At 48.2% G+C, this 19,521-nt stretch overlaps 1 protein-coding gene across 4 annotated transcripts; it reads right to left on the bottom strand.

Moving 5' to 3' along the window:
- Positions 1-491: 491 nt before the first annotated feature.
- On the bottom strand, positions 492-4,899 carry ZBTB32 (zinc finger and BTB domain containing 32). 4 transcript variants are annotated; one of them, XM_043437376.1, is made up of 7 exons: positions 4,096-4,889; positions 2,941-3,027; positions 2,044-2,091; positions 1,713-1,786; positions 1,530-1,598; positions 1,257-1,421; positions 492-1,077 (listed from the first exon to the last, which is right to left on the bottom strand). In XM_043437376.1, exons 1-7 carry the CDS (start codon positions 4,197-4,199, stop codon positions 800-802), a joined length of 825 nt encoding a protein of 274 aa, XP_043293311.1. In that variant the 5' UTR covers positions 4,200-4,889; the 3' UTR covers positions 492-799. The 4 variants fall into 4 exon arrangements, with proteins under 4 accessions (XP_043293311.1, XP_043293309.1, XP_043293310.1 ...); XM_043437374.1 differs by having other exon boundaries at positions 2,044-3,027; positions 4,096-4,899; XM_043437375.1 differs by lacking the exon at positions 4,096-4,889 and having other exon boundaries at positions 2,941-3,264.
- Positions 4,900-19,521: the final 14,622 nt, after the last annotated feature.

Raw genomic sequence — 19,521 nt, forward strand, 5'->3', positions numbered from 1 at the left:
GGCCTTGGACCCTGGGACCCTCAGGGACACTGGGAGATGAAGTTCGCGACTGCAGGAGGCGTGGGCTGGGTAAGGGGCGGCCGCCTCAGTTTGGAGTTTGACCCGGCAGCCGCTCCGTACGGCGTGGAGGGAAGATTCTGGAGGGGCTGCGGCCTTTTGGCTCTTGTGCTCCGGGAAGGAGTCGGGTGGCTGAAAGCAGACCGTAGCATGAGTTCCTTTCGAGCCCCGGGTTAGACGACCCAGACTCAAACTTGGCGCGCAGTTGCTTGCTGCGGAAGGGACCAGTAACTTGGGTTCTCACAGCCTTTCCACACAGGGCTTGCTGCGAAGTCGGTCTGGACACCACCCTGTCCTCGCGGCCCGCTGCCTCGAGGGGAGGATCAGAAGCCCCGGGAGACGGAGGAGGTGGCCGCCACGTTGAACCACCAGGGGCCGCTACAGGACTAAGGGCAAGGCGGCCCCCCGCGCGCAGACGAAAATCTGGACTCGACTTTCTGGTCCCGAGAGGAGAGCACAGGAAACTCTTTATTTTGGTGATGAATCGTCAGTCCCCGCACAGTTAACCGTCACTCGTGCAAACTTCACTGCCCTCACCCCACAGGGGCTCTCTGGCCCAGGTCCGCGGCCCGAGGCTGTCTGGGAGAGGGCTTCTGGCGCCCTTCCCGCGGCGCTTTTTGGAGCCGAGTTTGCTAGGCTGCCGCAGCGCGGTGCGGAATCAAAAGCCTAGCCTGCTCACCGGCCCGTCTTTCACTTTTTAATTGTAAGCTTGGCTGAAGCCAAAGAAGTTACTGACGCCCCGTCAGGTGGTGGAGGAAGAGGGCCTACTGGGAGAGGTCGAGGTCCTAGACGGCCTCGAGGAGGAGGAGTAGAGGAAGGTGGAGCGAATGGTCCATCCCGGCGGGAGCTGACTGGGCGAGTGGCCGCGCATGTGCGCCTGCATGGAGGCCAGGCTGGGGCAGCCGGCCTGGCACAGAGGGCAGCGGTAGGGTGCGGCCCCGTGCGTCCGCAGGTGCTTGGTCATGGCTGAGAAGTCCCGGGAGCGCTGGGGACAGAGGCTACAGGAAAAGGGCTTCTCTCCTAGGGCAGGTGGAGGGGAAGGCTCATGAAGGAAAGAAGGGAGTGAAGGCTCGCCTAGGGGTAGGTAGGGGCAGCTGGGCAAGGTTGTTGCTCGGGAGCATGGCACTCACAAAGGGACTTAGGAGCGGGCCCACCGGAGTTTGGAAGGAAGCAGTTTGCACAGGGCAGGGCGCCCATACCTGTGTGGACACGGTAGTGCGTCTCCATCTGATGTTTGAGTGAAAACCTCTTCCCACAGACAGAACAAGAATAGGGCCGAGACCGAGCAGGAGTGGGTGGGGGAGGGTGTTGGTGAGATGGATGGCTTGCGGTGCCAACATGACCCACACAGGTTGCTAGCTCACCTGTGGGAACAAAAGGCAAAGGAGGGCAGGGCTGGGATTCCCAGAGCCGGGTCACTGGAACACTCAGGCTGGGGCCATAGTGGCGCTGAGGCAAAAGCACCTACTCACCTGTGTGCCTCTGATCAGACTCTTCTGTCTCCCCAGGGCTGAGCTGTGTGGGGCCCTGGGGGAGGGAACCTGGAGGGAACAGAGTGAAGCAGGCGCCCTGCTCAGGCTGGACTCCTGGAGCTCCAGCCACTCCCAGCCGAGAGACCATGTTACAGGGTGCATGCCAGGCAGTGAGGGGCTTACCTGGGGTGGGGCTGGAGGAGGCCAACTGGTTCTGGCTCCAAAGGCCTTTGTGGAGGTTCAGGGACAGTGGGATCCTGGGGGTGGGATGGGGAAGAGTTACAGCCTTGGTTACACCTGGGATCCTGCGGATCCCTTTCTGGGGAGGGAGGAGTCATAAGTCCTTTGTGGGGACTGGGCTTTGGCTTGCCCTGTGGTGACAGCTTCTTGTCCTACCTCAACGCAGGAAATGTATAGTAGAGATAAGAGATATGGTACCCTTCCACCCATCGCTGCTGCCTATCCTGAGCCACTCCCTCCCAGCCAGAGGTCTTCCATAAGCCCTTCAACTCACCTCTGGTCCCGAGGCCAGACCTCTTGCCAGGCTCCAGTCATAGGGATGCTATGGGAGAAGGGAGTGCCATATCTAGGTGGCAACAGAAGGATGCTCCACAGGGCAGGCTGGCCCTCCCCCAGCCAAGGGGCCTCAGCCCACCAAGGCCTGGGGGTGATGCCAGTTTGGAAGGAACCTGCTGGGGGAAGGGGGCCAGGGAACTCCCGCAGACTTTCCTCAGAGCCCCCTGCACTGTCCCTCAACCACATGATTACTTCTTGCGTCCCACCTACTCTGCCATGGCCAACAAGGGCTTGGTGGAGTTTCTCTTTTGGTCTCATCTGCTCCCCTTGACCCTCCAGAGTTGCCTCTGCTATCTCAGGGCTCTCTCTTGGTGGCCTGTGCCTGTGCAACGTCTCCTGCTCTTTCCCACCAGCCCTAACAAACTTCTCTGGTCTCTGCTTCTCCCCAGAGTCCCCCACGCTTCTCATGGAGTCCCCTGTGGGTTTCTCTAGCTCCTCCTGTTGTTTCTTCAGTCCTGGACCCAGCTCTTCTCTGGCCATGTCCCTTCGAGCCCTAATGCATGCCTCTTCCAGGGACTGTACCCCCAGTGCTCTGGCTGCCTCCTCAAGGGGCCCCAGTTCCCCAGGATGCAGCTCTAGACTCTCCCCATAAACAAAGTGCAGAAGTTGGGCAAAGGTGGAAGGGCTGATGCCTTTCACCACAGCCCAGCGGCCCCTGCGACCCAGTTGCTGGCTCACACCTGCCAGCACCAGGCTGTGGGCAGGGAACTCCTGGCTCCCCACTGTGATCAGGGTATCACATAGTGCCGGCCGGAGCCTGGCTGCTAGCCGTACCAGCCGATCAGAAGCATAGGGACTAGGCAGTCTTGTTGGGGACAGGGGCATTGTGCCTTGCCTGGGTAACAATCTCAGAGGTTCTGAGAGAAAGGCCACAGTGTAGGGTCCATGATGAAAAGGGGAGGGAGGAACCGCATACTCAAGCCTGTGGAGGTGAGGGAAGAAAGAGTGAGTTGCTGGCTTTGAATCAGCTCTCTGTTCTGAATGGAGCAGATAAACTGACCCAAGAGAAAACCTGAGGTTGTTCAGAATCATAGCAGGGGTGGAGGTGGTGAGAGAATGGAAATTAGACCAAATTCAGGACTTAAAGAGCAAGGACCTGACATTGAAGAGCTATCGAGCTATCTCAAGTAGTGGATAGATGGGTCCTGCCAGTTGACAATGTCTGACTTAAGGGAGAGCAGACCCTGATATTTCTGCTACTCCGAGCTCCTCTGGAGGGAAAGACCCCTGAGTAGGCCCCGGCTCTCATTCCAGACAGGATCACCACAAAACTCAGTCAGCCCTGTAAGTTAGGGATGGAGCCAGACACAGCTTCATGGGAGTTTAGAAAGCTAGTGTGTCCTCCTGCAAGCCTGTCATGTGGAGCTGAGGGTCCTGAGAGGAAAAAAGGGCAGCAAGATGGGGTCGTAGCTGCAGAAAGCAGGCCCAAGGCATCAACTGATCATCTCCCTCAGGATGAAACTTCTAGAAACCATCCTCAGAGAAGGAACTGGAAGTGACCAAAAGCTCCCATGCAGTGAGATAAAGGAGCAGGTTGGAACCCACAGGAGAGAAGGCTCCTCACCCAGGGATGGGGAGATGTCGGAGAAGGCTTTGACCCCGGAGGAAGCAGGTGAAAAGGAAATAGAAACTATGGAGGGAAAGGCTATTTCCTCTCAAGGATAAGGAGACGGTTCAATTTTGTTTTTCATAAGCCAAAATGAAGATTAGAAAGACAGAACCCAACAAGACAGAAGTTTGTCACACATCAAAACCACCACATTGGCTTTTAAGAAGAGAACTGGGAACCCAGATTCAGAGACAGACCTAAGTGTCCCAGAGCCCAGCAGGCATATTCCTAAGCGTGGGCTCACCCTGAGTACAGACCCTGTAGGAGGGAGGAATTACTACTTGGACACCTCACAGGGAGGGCTACAGGCTGGCAGGAAGTGGACAGAAAGAGGGAGTGTAATGGGAGGAAAGTCTCAGTTGGGGAGAAGCAACCACTCACCGGTTGTAGCTTCCTCCTGGACACCGCATGCTCTGAAATGCTGTTGGGGCTCCTGGCCCCCCTACTCTGGAGCTAGCCCCGCCCCTGACCTCACAGTCTTCCATTGGGTGTCCCAAGTATCAGTCTGCCACAGTCCCCCAAGGGGTGTGGTCTTCTACCCCTGGCTGTGCTTCACACCTCCAGGAGAGACCACTCCTCTCCTTCCAGAACCCAAGCGTTCTGCCTCCTGACCTCCGGTCTTCTTATTTCATTTGTGAATTTCTGAAGTCAAAGAAGTATATCTGAAGCAATAAGAACTTTGGGATAATCAGACCTGCATTTGCCTCTCATCTCTCCCACATACTAGTTGAGTCACCTTGGGCAAGTCACCTCTCTGAGCCTCAGTTACCTCATCCATGAAATAGGGATAAGCTCTGCCTACCTCATTATGAGGTGGGGTGAAGATGAAATGACATGATATATGTGAAAGTGGTTTCTCGGTACATAGCATCATTCAAATAGTATTAGTTCTGTTTCTCAGAGGTGTCAATAGAACTCTAGCAGCTGGAAACTCTTTATACTACCCTCAAAAGTAAAAAGGACTGAAACATCTGGATTCTAAGAAGAGAGCGAAAGAGGGCCAAAAGCATGCCTCCTCTTCCCTCTCTCTGACTTGGTACTGGGAAGCCTCCACTCCTCTGTGGGAATGACCCAGGTCATCTGGGCCATTACTGGGGACGGGGTATGTGAGTGACTCAGATCCTCCCATCACGCTCTGAAGGGGGCAACCCCAGGAAGGACCTGCGGTGGTCTTCGAAGAGAAAAACTCCTTTTCTTGGGCTGATGACAAATGACATTTCTCTGAAATCAGGACTTCGGGGTTTCTTTGACTTCCTGCCCAGCGGGTGAAGGTCCTCGGAGATTTGCCCTCTTTTCACACTTTAGCACTCCTTAACCTGGGGAAAAGATGAGGTCTGAGAGACTCACATTTCTTTTTCTGTTTATTATTTCTTGCAGATTTTTCATGCATAGAACAGGTATTGCTAGATAGCTTATGATATGTGCCTGACATATATGCCTAATAAATAACTAGAATAGTAACAAGTCAGGCACTGGTAGGCTGGTCTGATGACAAGACCCAGTCTGCTTTCCCCGAGGCTTCTCTCTAGATTTTGATTCCCTCCTAGATTCAAATATTATGTCTCTAAAACTCCTGTTTCACCTTTTGGCTTCAGGACCCCCAAATGTTCAGACCATCCTTCTACTCTCTGTTGAGACCTAACATGTCTTCATTCTACCTCTCATTCTAGCTTGGGTGCAAGCAGATGTTATCCCTTCCTAGATCAGACAGGGTGTGCCAATGGGTGGGGCCAGTGGAGGGGCAATAATAGTGTGGGGAGAGGGGAAGATGAGTCAGAGTGAAAGGGAAAATGCAAATGGGGAAGTTGTATTCATTTGCTACTCTGGTCGTTAAATATTTTCCATTTCTAAGCTTTCTAACTCCTCACACCACCACACCCAGGGACCCATAAAATACCCATATAAGAGACCCTTGACTTGGACACAGAAAAACACCAATCCTTGACGTGTATGTATATGGAGGGAAAACATCCTTCCTCCCACACAGAAATACACACTCTGAGGATGTGGAATAAGTGGGGGAAGCCACAAAGGAGGAACCCCAACTGTAGGTATAGGGGTCTGGAAGATAACGTCATCACACAGTGGAGTGGGGTCCCCCTCACTTCCCAGGCCTACAGCATGTGCCCATGACTCAGCTCCCCCACTGGTGGTTTGCCCATTGATGTTCAAAAGAGTTGGAGGCTGTGCTCAAAGAGGAGCATTTTCTTATCCAAATGCAGTTGACAGAGAGTGCCAACGGGCTTTCAGGAAACCTAACAGGGAGGGTAAGGGGTGAGGGGACTCCCCGTTCAGTGAACTAAAGCCCCCAAGGTTGGGAAACCCCATCTTTCCCTCCCACTTGGTGTCTACCTTCACCTAAGGATATCCCTTTAGAGACTGCCTCCTTGAAGGTGTCTCTTGAGCCCTCTACACCTCACCCTTCTTCCTGCCTACATTCTTGGCTGCACAGTCCAAACCATCTTTCACTGAGCAGACAGCAGAAGAAGTACCACTCTGACTTGGAAGGGTAAGCACACTGCTGACTGTTTCTCTTTTTTTTTTTTTGGCCACAAGACGTGAGAAACTTCCCCAACAAGGGATCGATGCCTTGCCACCTGCACTGGAAGCACAGTCTCTTTATCATTGGACCACGAGGGAATGTTGTGTTTCTTTTCTTTCCTTCCTAGTCTCAGAAACCTTGCCCACCCTCCACTTGCCAGGCTGACTCAATAGGAATCTCCTGCAGTTGTCTCTCTGGGGTGGAGCCAGGAAACCACAGGTTTTGCGGACACAAGCCTGCATCTTGGGATAGAGTGGAGTAGGTAGGAGAGTTTACATAGGATGTAATTGGGAGAGAAGTATGTGGGAAAAGGAGGTATGATTTTTGCCTCTCAGTCCTTTATAATACTTATATTGCTAAATAAAGTTTGAAATCTGTTATCTTTTATTCTTACTGATATACTTGACCATAAGCCCTTTCAAGCACAACTCAGCTTGATGTAAAAAATGTCAAAATAGCAATATAAGTACAGATTCTCTCTAAATATTATAATTAAAACTTAAACCATCAGGGGACTTCCCTGGGAGCTCAGTAGCTAAGGCTCTGTGCTCCCAACGCAGAGGGGCCGGGTTCAATCCCTGGTCAGGGATCTAGATCCCACAAACTACAAATAAGAGTTCGCATTATGCAACTAGAGATCCTGCATGCCACAAGGAAAAGCGAAAGATCCTGTGTGATGCAACTAAGACATGGTGCAACCAAATTAAAAAAAAAAAAAAAAAGGCTAAACCATCAGAATATGTCAATTAGAGGGATGCTTATTTGTTTTATGAAAAACACTCCCTTTGTCTCATGTATTAAATATTGAGTACCTCCAAAGTCAGGTTAAACAAGATTCAATTTAGGAAAGTTCTATGAACTTTCCACTCTTCCCAGAGACACATCGCTTTCTGCATATTAAACTCCCCACATTTTATGCAGCTTAAAACCAATTACCCAAACCTTACAGAAAACTTGGAAGTGTTCATTCTTTAGTTAAGTACATCCAAGACACACCAGAGAAGAGATGCCACAGAGTGAATGCGTTTCTTTCTTCCCTTATATCTATGTTCTACATAAGCCAAGATCTGGATATAGTAATAGGCAGGTGAGTTGAATCTAGGTCATAGAGACCCTATTATAGCACACTTTTTGTAGATTAAGTGGCAAAAGAACCAGACTAGAAATAAAAACAATTTAGGTTCCACTGCATCTTCACAATAGACAGCTTTCTTCTTCAGCCTTAACTTGGGGCTAACTCTTCTAAGACCTTCAACTTTCTCACAGGGACTACTTTCCACACCAGTGTTGAATATCCAAATTGCCTCAAATCCAGACAGAGGGCACCACTCTGACCTCTAGTTGTGCCCCTCCCCTTGGGCTGAGAAGTCCAAGGGTATCTAGGAAGTACCCACTTGTACCTCCCAATTCTAGACCATACTTTGGGAACTCAAAACCTCTGACCTCCTGGTCCAAATGGTCCACTACTCAGGCTCACACGAGCCTCAACCCTAGATCTATACTCTTCAGAATGTTGTGGCCCTGATTGGGTGGGAGGGGCATGTAGACTGAGCTTGGACAGGCAGGCTAGTGAGTGAGACACCTTGAAGTGTGTGCTAACACCAGATGTGAGGAGAAGGAAAATCTCCCATTTCTAGTTTTACCTAATAGATAATAGGGGGGCCTGCTTTACTCTAGTAGTTGTTAACCTCCCAGGGGGTCACTATCCTTTTAAAAATCATATGTTATGAAATCAACTCTTTACATCAGAAAATTATAGATTCTCATACCATTTTGCATATGAATGACAAGAGAGTCACAGACTGCTCTGAAACATCCTTGGACAGAATACACTCCTCCTTTGTGGATGCTCCCCTCCCTATCCCTGGCCCCAAAAATACACATACAGTTTTTCCGATTATTTCCAGAAGCTTGTAGACCCTTGTAATCCATTCATAGACTACCCTCTTGCACCACACCTTTGGTTTGAGAACTCTGGGTGTACATGAAAGCACCCTGAAATCTTTAATACTTTATAGAATTTGAACAGCTGAGTGAAATTGGATATCAACCTCCTGCACATAAGTATAAAAGTCCTAAAAAACAAAGCAGATAAAATAAAAATCTTCAGTAAAGACAGCATGGGTGACTTCCTAAAGAGCAGGATATCTCACACACCTCCTCCTGTGTCCAATACAACGTCCATCTTCCCCAAGCCCCTGCCTGATGCTTATAACCTGATAACTTCTGGAAATGACCGGCAACAGTTTGGGGGAAAAAATGGGGACAGGGACTAAAAGGCCCCAGGCACAACTCAATCCTGATTCTGTCTAGAGCCACCACAAGTCAGTAATACTTCAAGGAGAGCAAACAACCTGCTGGGATTCAGAGACACCCTCCTCTCCCTGGAATCTCCAGAAAACCATGGACCTAACCTCTTGGCCACACTGTCCAACTTGTACCCAGTACTGGAAAATCTTCTGTGAGCAGCACAACCTGGAATCCAGAGACCTCCCCATCCCCAAGGCTTTGCAGCCACATGTTCCTAGCACAGCCAGGATGCAAAGACTCTTGACAACCTCCTGTTGGGCTTTTGACTTCATCAACACTTACTCTCAGCCCAGGCTGGATCCAGAAACTCCAGAAGGCCTCTCAAGTGCTCACTAGTTTCATTTCTTGGTCAAAGACTCCCAGTAACCTCTGGAGAGTCACAGACCTCTCTAGTCACCAGATCCAGGCTCAGTCCAGAATCCAGACAACCTGTGATGGTTTAGAGGCCATACCTCATGACCAGTGACCCCACACAGAGCTCTAAGTCCTACAACTGCCCCACATCACATTTCCAAATCAGGCTATCTCAGGGACCAGTGACCAATTCATAGGACATGCTGGCCTGGTTTCTGCCCAGCTGGGCCCAACGGTGCCCAAGAGACCCCATTTCCAGCCTCTCCAGGGATGAAGGAGTCCCTAGAGGCCAAAGCCCTCACCCTTCCTTCCCAATCTTCCTCCTCACGACAACCACTCAAGCGCCCATACCTCAGCTTTACCTAGGCCAGGTCCAAGCCTGAAGAAAAGTAAGAAAATCCATGATGCTTACCGACTCAGGCCCTGTTCCTCTTCCCACTCAGCCTCACATTCTCTCAGGGCGGCACAAACCTGAGTGGCCGTTAGAAAGTGGAGCGGCGCGAGGCTCAAGGCGCGAAGCCTGACCTCGCGCACAGCTCGCTGGTCCCACCGGGAATCCGAGGCAGAAGCTGATTGGCCGCAGTACTGGCCACACCCTCTTTCCTGGCTCCTGCCTGCGAGCGATAGCTCCACTCCCCGCCCTCCCTTCGCCCTTCAATCCCCGTCTCTGCCTCGCGACCGACCTCCGCTGACTGGCTGCAGAGCCCAAGCTCTTGCCCACCTGGCCGGCGCTGTGACGAGGAGGCCTTAAGTCTGATTGGTCTGCGGACTTAGGCTTCAGGCCTCTAAGGCTGAGATCTCATCCACCAGCTGGTCCTCGAGGCTTTGTAGCTGCGGAGATGGCTCCTCCCATCCTCTAGAGACTGAATCTCCTTCATCTGCTTCACCTTGGAAGCTCCCTCCGTAAGGGCTCAGGGATATCACTTCTTTCTTGCTTCTGTCTTACCATCCTGAGTAACTCTCACTGTAAAGTCTTTCATCTTTCTGTCAACCCCTTACAATCTGTGGAGAAATGAGTGTGATTGGATGGTGGCGGTGGGGGGGTGGGGGCGTGGGGGGGTGGGGGGAGAGGCAGCCAGGTTTTGAATGCTTGTGGGTAGCTCGCCTTTCCCGCCTTTTGCCCTGCTGAACAACAGGTTGCTGCAGAACGCACCCTGCCCCATCCGGGAGTATAGTGAAACAGAGAAGACACAAGCGTGGGCAGTCAATGCTCCATTGACGCCTTAGCAGCCAGCTGAGTCGGGATATAACTGCGTACCTCACGTACCAACCGCCGCTACACCATAAAGAGAACGACCCATTACGCTGCCCTGCCATTAACTTGCCCCGGGTTAGAACCCGGCCAGCGGGCTTTCTGATTAGGCGGCGTTTTGGTGCTGACACACCATGCCATTCTGAGGTTGGTCGACGCCTCTTTCTCCCACCATCCTTGCTAGCATAGCACGGTGGATAGGTTGGCCCCACTCCTAAGTGGCTTAGCTTGGACACATCCAATCAAGCGTGAGGGCGCTTTAAGGAGGCGGGGCATTGCTCCACCGCTTCCACTTCTCATTGGTCCCGAGGCTCGCTTCTTCGCCTTTGATTGATCAGAGGGCCGGAGGGAGCCAAGCCCAGCGGTTTCAGGCGGCGGTTAGAATTCTGTCCCCTTTGCTTCTTTGCAGCTTCGGGTTCTGGCGAGTGTTGTTTGGCGTCTCTTCCCCGTGGCTAGTGAAGAAATGGGGGTGGGGTGGGGTGTGGGGGGAGGAACTGGAAGGGGCCGTGCTGAGGGAGGCGTGACTCAGAGGAGCACGGAGCAGTGGGAACCGAGACCTGGGCACGTGGGAGCTAATAATCCTTCAAATAGTAGGGGAAAGACAGGCGCTGTAGCAATATTAACAACAGCTCAAGACTTTAAGCCCGTTTGTTTCTCGTCTCATTTAATCCGTCTATAGGTAAATAGCTCTGTGAGGGCGTCTATTACTAGCCAGGTTGAACGTGGAGTGCTAGAGGTGGTCACTTGTTTCAGGTTCCACAGTGAATATGGGCATTGCTGGGACTCTGACCTTTTTCTGGTGAGAATCCAACATCCGAGCTACACTACAGTTAAATAAGATTGATCTTGTAGATGTGGGAGCGGGTGTGATGTGGTCACATTGACCTTGGTTTAACTTCATCTATAAATGAGGTTTTCGTTTGGGGTTTTTTTTGTTTGGTTTTTGTTGTCGTTTTTAGACTTGAATCCCATTCCCATCCTGAAGGCCCAGAACATATTTTCAACTCCTCAGGGCAAATGCATTTGCATTCTAGAAAAGGATATTTTAAAAATCAGCATCATGATATCTTTGCTGGTTTTTGGCCGCTAACATCAAACCAGGCCAGTTTTAAGTGTTTTACATGCATCATCTGATTGAATCCTCCTAACAAGTTCTATCAGATATTTACTGTTATTTTTCTCACTTCACAGATAAGTAAATCGAGGCTGATTTCCCTAAGATCTCATCAGGAGTAATTGCCAAAGCTGGAATTGAATTCCTGTTGCAATTTGACTCTAGATCCTAAGCTCCTAACAGCTGGTATACACTGTCTCTCATGCTAACAGCTACAGTGTCCGGAGAGAGGGCACACATGGTCCCAGGAAATCCTCATAGCCACCCCAGGAAGAAGAATGATGGCAGCACCCATTAAAGCAGACAACCGAGGCTCATGGAGGTGAAGACACTCAGCTCACATAGCTGGTCCATGGTTGAACAAGGAGTAGAATGAATGATATCTAATCTTCTGAATCCAAACCCACATTCTTAATCTCTCCTCACACTGCTTCCTTCCCATTTGACTGATGGAGAAACTGAGGCCCTAAGGAGAAACTAAAGCTGGAATTCAGATCCAGATCTATCAGACCCAGGAGATCACCCCCTATACCACATTGCCTCCAAGAATTCGGTGTCTAGTAGATCCTGTGTTTGGACATGACTGAAGCATCTAAGCACACACAGCACAGATTTTGTGTTAGGTGAGGTGAGAAGTCTTTTCAGCCAGCCAGCCTTGTCTGCAAGCAGTGAGGTCATCTGGTCCCAAATTTGGTCCTAAAGGTGGTTGGGAGACTGTTTCACAGCCTTGGAACCTTTGGTGGCTTCTCACTGAGAAGCCTATAATCATAATTGTGACAATTTATTGAACACTTTTTATGAGCCAGGTGAGGTGGAAAGCATTCTGCATGTATCACCTGACTAAATCCTTATAATTCTAGGGTATAGGAATTGTTATTGTCCCCATTTTACAGGTAAGGAAACTGAGACCCTGGGATGGATGTAACATTTCTATGCTTACAGAGCTTGTGGATCACGGAGCCTCGATTGGAACCCAGCCCTTACTCAAGCCCTAAATTCCAGCTACTCAGCACGTGCAAGCATGAGAAAATGGAGCGAGGGACCCTGAGTTCTGGAAAGATGGAATAGGAAGGGTTGTTGGCTTCATTTTGGAAGTTATATTATAAGATTAGAAGAGTCAGCTATCTGAGATGAGTAGAGAAATAACTATGGCTTATGGAACAGCAATCCCATGCCAGGTCCTATGCTAACTACACTTGATTTATATTGAGAAGCAGAGAACCTTGTGGTAAAGAAGCTGGACACTGGATCCAGTCTGCCTGGATTTATGTTCTGGCCTTGCTTCTTGCTAGTTATGAGACCTTTAACCTGTCTTGGCCTCAATTTCCTCATTTGTAAAGTGGGGTTAATGATAGTAAATACTTCTTAGGACTGTCAAGAGGATTAAATGAACTAATAGAACAACAGCATCTCTTCTCTTTCACAGTGCCCTGAAACTGAGTTGTTTCCTTGTAATCAGCATCACCTCCCTTAATTCTGGTGTAGACACTGAAAATTAAGTCCAGATATTTGCGATGGGAAAATATAGGGGAAGTGTTCTGTGGCAAGTACAAAGCTCTTGAGAGAGCAGTGAACTTAGTATTTCTGAGGGATAGCACAAAGTCCAGCTGGAGCCCGGCAGAACTAAGACTCAGGAGTTCAACTCAGCTGCACATGTGCTCATAGTGAAAGTGAAGTCGCTCAGTCCTGTCCAACTCTTTGAGACCCTATGGATTGTAGCCTACCAGGCTCCTCCATCCATGGGATTCTCCAGGCAAGAATACTGGAGTGGGTTGCCATTTCCTTCTCCAGGGGATCTTCCCGACCCAGGGATCGAACCCGGGCCTCCTGCATTGGAGGCAGACATTTTAACCTCTGAGCCACCAGGGAAGCAGGCATCAAAACAACCTTGTACTTTTCAAAGCATGATGGACTTTACTTAAGCTTTGACCTCTGGGGAAACTCAAGGCCATGTTTATTTTTGAGGCATAGTATCCAAGCACAGGTAGAGATGAAGCTTAGAACTCAGGTTGTCTTGAACCAGGGCTCATGTTTAGGGGTCAGAAGGCTTGCATTTGATCAAATATTTATGAAACTTCAAAAGCACATGCCACCTGTGCCAAACCCTAGGAAGACTTAGCCCCTCCAAAATCTTTAAAAGACTAAGGTTCTAGAAAGGAATGAGACCTTAAAACATCTTTCCAGAACCAAATAGAAAGTATAACAAATAAAGCCCCCAAAAGGCAGTCAAACCAGGGCTGGGGGAGGGAAAGGGTCAAGGAAGGTAGTGACACCAAAGTATATATTTTTGGAGGACCTACTATGTGCTAGACATGGTGTTTAGTACAAAGCATATAATGGCAAACAAGAAGAGACCAAATGTATTAGTCTGCTTAGGCTGTCATAACAAAATACCGCAGACTGGGTGGCTTAAACGATACAAATTTATTTCTCACAGTTCTGGAGGCTGAACATTCAAAATCAAGGTGCCAGCTGAGCTGACTTCTCATTCCTTCCGTTGACTTGCAGATAGCTGCCTTCTCCCTGTGTCTTCACACGGCCTTGCCTCTGCTCATGCACACTGCTGTCTCTTCCTTTTCTTTCAAGGTGCCATAAACTGAATGCTTTTTTACACCCCCCCCCCCACATTCATATGTGAAACCTAATCCCCAATGTGAGGATATTTGGAGATAGGGCCTTTGTGGTGATTAGATTATAAGGGTAGAGCCCTTATGAATGGGATTAGTGCCCTTATAAAAGAGGCTTCAGAGAGATTGCCCCTTCTGCCATATGATGTTACAGTGAGAAGATCACCATCTACAAACCAGAAGGTGGGCCCTCACCAGATACCCAACATGCCAGGGCTTTGATCTTGGACTTCCCAGCCTCCAGAACTGTGAGCAATACATTTTATAAATGTTTATAATCTATCCAGTCTATGGTGTTCTGTTATAGCAGCCCAAAGAGACTAAGACAGAAAGAAGGATATTAGTCCTATTGGTTTAAGTTCCTGCTCTTAGGACCTCATTTAACTTAATTCCCTCTGTAAAGGTCCTATCTTCAAATACAGCTACATTGAGGGTTGGAGCTTCAACACATGAATTTGGGGCAGGGACAGAATTGAGTCTATGCCACCAAAAATCTATAACTGAGCAATTAAATAGTCTGGTAGGGGAGATGCGTATTACTTACATCATGTGAAGGGAGCAGAGGAGAATGGTTCAGATAGATGTCCAATCTGGAATCAAACTGACAGGGTCCTGCCTCTGTCCCTTTACCAACCATGTGAACTTGAGCAGGTTTCTTCCACTTTCTGTGCCTTGAGAGACTCAAATGAGCAGATATCCTTGAAGCCCTTAGGTCAGCCCCCAACACACAGTGAGTGCTCATTAAATGTTGGCTATTGTTATTCATTACAAGTAAAATTAAAACTTGCTAAAATGTTCCGAAGGAAACCCACAAGATGAAGTGAAATTCTGACCTGGCCAGTGTTTTCAAGAAAGACTTCCTAGGGGAAGTAATGTTTGTTCTCAGATCTGAAGGCTGGGTACTCACTAACCAGACTGGGGAAGGAGGAGAGTTTTCCAGGTAGTAGGAAAGTAGGTTCCAGAGCTCTTGGGTTGGGAGGAAACTGGCCCAGAAGTCCAGTGTCTCTAGAGCAGACAGAGTAGAGACAGGAGGCGCAGGGGAAGCTGGGGAGAGTGAGGCTGGTGTGGTTGTCAGGGCCTGGTCTTGCAGACCATCCATGCTCAGGAATGCTGGCATTCTCTTAGGAGCCATGCAAACTCACAGAGGGAAGTGTTTTTTGTTTTTGTTTTTTTTAACAGAGACCAATAGTTTGATGAACCTTTATGTACTTATCACCCAGATGCAAGAGCTATCAACATTCTGCTTTTTTTTTTTTTTTTTTGCGATGCTGCATGGCATGTGGGATCTTAGTTCCATGACCAAGGATAGAACCTGCACCCCCTGCGGTGGCAGTGTGGAGTCCTAACCACTGGACCACCAGGGAAGTCCGTTCTTGCCTTTCTTATTTCATCAGTGCTCCCTCAGTCTTTTAAATGTTTTTGTCCTTGAACACATTCTACTTAACAATGAAAGCTATTAGGACAAAAATCTCTGGAGAAGAGGAAATACACAAACTTAATTAGGGGGAAAAGGCACACACATGTTTGGTTTTATCTAGAGGTAATGTATGGTCTTTAAAAATTTATTGGGCAGCATCGGGTCTTAGTTGCGGCATGTGGGATCTTTGTTACATCATTTGGGACCTTTCAGTGGGGTGCACAAACTCTAGTTGTGGTGCTTAGGTTTAGTTGGTCCATGGCATGTGGAATCTTAGTTCCCTCACCAGGGAAGGAGCCTGTGACATCTGCATTGCAAGGCAGATTCTTAACTACTGGACCACCAGGGAAGTTCCAATGTATGTTTTTTTTAAATGACACATTTTTTGAAATACTTTGAAAAATGCTTAAAAATTTTTTTTAGTACCAATCAGTAGACTTAACAGTATAGGAATACTTTGTTTTATTATCTTTATTGTGCTTTGCAGATACTGTATTTTTGTTTTTTACAAATTGAATGTCTGTGACAACCCTATGTTGAACAAGTATTGGTGCCATTTTTCCAATAGCATTTGTTCATAATTCTGTGTCATATTTTAGATAATTCTTGAAATATGTCAAACTTTTTCACGATTATTATATTTTATGGTGATTTGTGATCAGTGATATTTGATGTTATTATTATAATCATTTGGGGGCAAAGACAGGGAAGTCTGGCATGCTGCAGTCCATGGGGTCAGAAAGAGTCAGAGACAACTGAGTGACTGAACAACCACCACCACCACAAGCCAGGCCCATGCAAGACAGCAAACTTAATAAACGTGTCTGTGGTCTAACTTCTCCAATATCAGTCATCCCTAATTGTCTCTCCCTTTCTTCAGTTCAGTTCAGTTCAGTCGTTCAGTCATGTCCAACTCTTTGCGACCCCATGAACCGCAGCACGCCAGGCCTCCCTGTCCATCACCAACTCCCGGAGTTTACTCAAACTCATGCCCATCGAGTCGGTGATGCCATCCAGCCATCTCATCCTCTGTCATCCCCTTCTCCTCCTGCCCCCAATCCCTCCCAGCATCAGGGTCTTTTCCAATGAGTCAACTCTTCGCATGAGGTAGCCAAAGTATTGGCATTTCAGCTTCAGCATCAGTCCTTCCAAGGAACACCCAGGACTGATCTCCTTTAGGATGGACTGGTTGGATCTCCTTGCAGTCCAAGGGACTCTCAAGAGTCTTCTCCAATACCACAGTTCAAAAGCATCCATTTTTCGGCGCTCAGCTTTCTTCACAGTCCAACTCTCACATCCATACATGGCCACTGGAAAAACCATAGCCTTGACCAGATGGACCTTTGTTGGCAAAGTAATGTCTCTGCTTTTTAATATGCTATCTAGGTTGGTCGTAACTTTCCTTCCAAGGAGTAAGCGTCTTTTAATTTCATGGCTGCAGTCACCATCTGCAGTGATTTTGGAGCCCAAAAAAATAAAGTCTGACACTGCTTCCACTGTCTCCCCATCTATTTCCCATGAGGTGATGGGACCAGATGCCATGATCTTAGTTTTCCGAATGTTAAGCTTTAAGCCTACTTTTTCACTCTCCTCTTTCACTTTCATCAAGAGGCTCTTTAGTTCTTCTTCGATTTCTGCCATAAGGGTGGTGTCATCTGCATATCTGAGGTTATTGATATTTCTCCCGGCAGTCTTGATTCCAGCTTGTGCTTCTTCCAGCCCAGCGTTTCTCATGATGTACTCTGCATATAAGTTAAATAAGCAGGGTGACAATATGCAGCCTTGACGTACTCCTTTTCCTATTTGGAACCAGTCTGTTGGTCCATGTCCAGTTCTAACTGTTGCTTCCTGACCTGCATACAGTTTTCTCATTCTCTTTAGTCGTGTCCAATTCTTTATGACCCAATGGACTGTAGCCTGCCAGGTTCCTCTGTCCATGGGGATTCTCCAGGCAAGAATACTGGAGTAGGTTGCCATGCCTTCCTCCAGGGCATCTTCCTGACCCAGGGATGGAACTTATATCGCCTGCATTGGCAGGCAGGTTCCTTACCACTAGCGCCACCTGGGATGCCCACTGTGTGCCATGTGGGATCTTATTTTCTCAACCAAGGGTGGAACCCGCACCATCTGCATTGGAATTGCTGAGTGTTAAGCACTGGACCACAAGGGAAGTCCCCCAGTCTGTACTAGCTTTAATCTTTTCTGCTGCAGCTTCCTCACCTCTCTCAGCCATCATAAAATTGAAGAGAATTAGGCACTGCTCTGGATTTAGACTTTGGCTGAAGGAGAATGTTGTGGCTGATTTACCCTTCTATCCAGACCACTGAAACTTTCTCCATAGCAACAAAAAGGCTATTTTACTTTCTTAGTACTCATGTATTCACTGGAGTAGCACTTTTAATTTCCTTCTAGAACTTTCCTTTGCATTAACAACTTGGTTAACTTTTTGATACAAGAGGCCTAACATTTGGCCTATCTCGACTTTCAACTTGCCTTACTAAGCGTATTCATTTCTAGTTTTTTATTTTAAATGACAGGTGTGCAATTCTTTCTCTTTTTTTGGCTACACTGCATGGCTTGTGGGATCTTAGTTTCCCGACCAGGGATTGAACCCCGGCTCTCGGCAGTGAGAACATGGAATTCTAAACACAGGGAATTCCCATGTAATTCTTTCATTTGAACATTTAGAGGCCACTGTGAGGTTATTAATTAGCTTAATTTCAGTATTGCTGTGATTCAGGAAATAAGGCAGCCCTAAGGCTGACCTGCCTCTTGAGAAACCTGTATGCAGGTCAGGAAGCAACAGTTAGAACTGGACATGGAACAACAGACTGGTTCCAAATAGGAAAAGGAGTATGTCAAGGCTGCATATTGTCACCCTGCTTATTTAACTTATATGCAGAGTACATCATGAGAAACGCTGGGCTGGAAGAACAAGCTGGAATCAAGATTGCTGGGAGAAATATCAATAACCTCAGATATGCAGATGACACCACCCTTATGGCAGAAAGTGAAGAGGAACTGAAAACCTCTTGATGAAAGTGAAAGAGGAGAGTGAAAAAGTAGGCTTAAAGCTTAACATTCAGAAAACTAAGATCATGGCATCTGGTCCCATCACCTCATGGGAAATAGATGGGGAGACAGTGGAAGCAGTGTCAGACTTTATTTTTGGGGGCTCCAAAATCACTGCAGATGGTGACTGCAGCCATGAAATTAAAAGACGCTTACTCCTTGGAAGGAAAGTTATGACCAACCTAGATAGCATATTAAAAAGCAGAGACATTACTTTGCCAACAAAGGTCCATCTGGTCAAGGCTATGGTTTTTCCAGTGGCCATGTATGGATGTGAGAGTTGGACTGTGAAGAAAGCTGAGTGCCGAAAAATGGATGCTTTTGAACTGTGGTGTTGGAGAAGACTCTTGAGAGTCCCTTGGACTGCAAGGAGATCCAACCAGTCCATCCTAAAGGAGATCAGTCCTGGGTGTTCCTTGGAAGGACTGATGCTGAAGCTGAAATGCCAATACTTTGGCTACCTCATGCGAAGAGTTGACTCATTGGAAAAGACCCTGATGCTGGGAGGGATTGGGGGCAGGAGGAGAAGGGGATGACAGAGGATGAGATGGCTGGATGGCATCACCGACTCGATGGGCATGAGTTTGAGTAAACTCCGGGAGTTGGTGATGGACAGGGAGGCCTGGCGTGCTGCGGTTCATGGGGTTGCAAAGAGTTGGACACGACTGAGCGACTGAACTGAACTGAAAGAGAATGAGCACACACGCATACCACACAGTGCAGTCAAAAAATAAAAAACAAAAAAAGCTAGCAGAGATTGGTTCATGAGGTTGAAGGAAAGAAGCTGTCTCCATAACAGAAGAATGCAAGGTGAAGAAGCAAGTGCTGATGGAGAAGCTGCAGCAAGTTATCCAGAAGATCTAGCTAAGATAATTAACAAAGGTAGCTATGCTAAACAACAGATTTTCAATATAGATGAAACAGCCTTCTATTAGAAGAAGATGCCCTCTAGGACTTGCATAGCTACAGAGAAGAAAATGTCTGGCTTCAAAGGACAGCTTGTGTCTCTTGTTGGGGCTAATGCAGCTGGTGATTTTATGTTGAAGCCAATGCTCATTTGCCATTCTGAAAAGTCTAGGTTCCTTAACAATTACATTAAATCTATGCAGCCTGTGCTCT

This window comes from Cervus canadensis, chromosome 18 (genome assembly GCF_019320065.1).
Source record: "Cervus canadensis isolate Bull #8, Minnesota chromosome 18, ASM1932006v1, whole genome shotgun sequence".
NCBI lineage: Eukaryota > Metazoa > Chordata > Mammalia > Artiodactyla > Cervidae > Cervus > Cervus canadensis.

Coding starts and splice junctions, on each gene's coding strand:
- ZBTB32 (XM_043437373.1), bottom strand. CDS start 3,137: ATGATTCTGAACAACCTCAGGTTTTCTCTTGGGTCAGTTTATCTGCTC. Junction 1,787..2,043: donor GTCTGGCCTCGGGACCAGAG/GTGAGTTGAAGG, acceptor TCCCACCCCCAG/GATCCCACTGTCCCTGAACC. Junction 1,422..1,529: donor GTCTGATCAGAGGCACACAG/GTGAGTAGGTGC, acceptor TTGTTCCCACAG/GTGAGCTAGCAACCTGTGTG.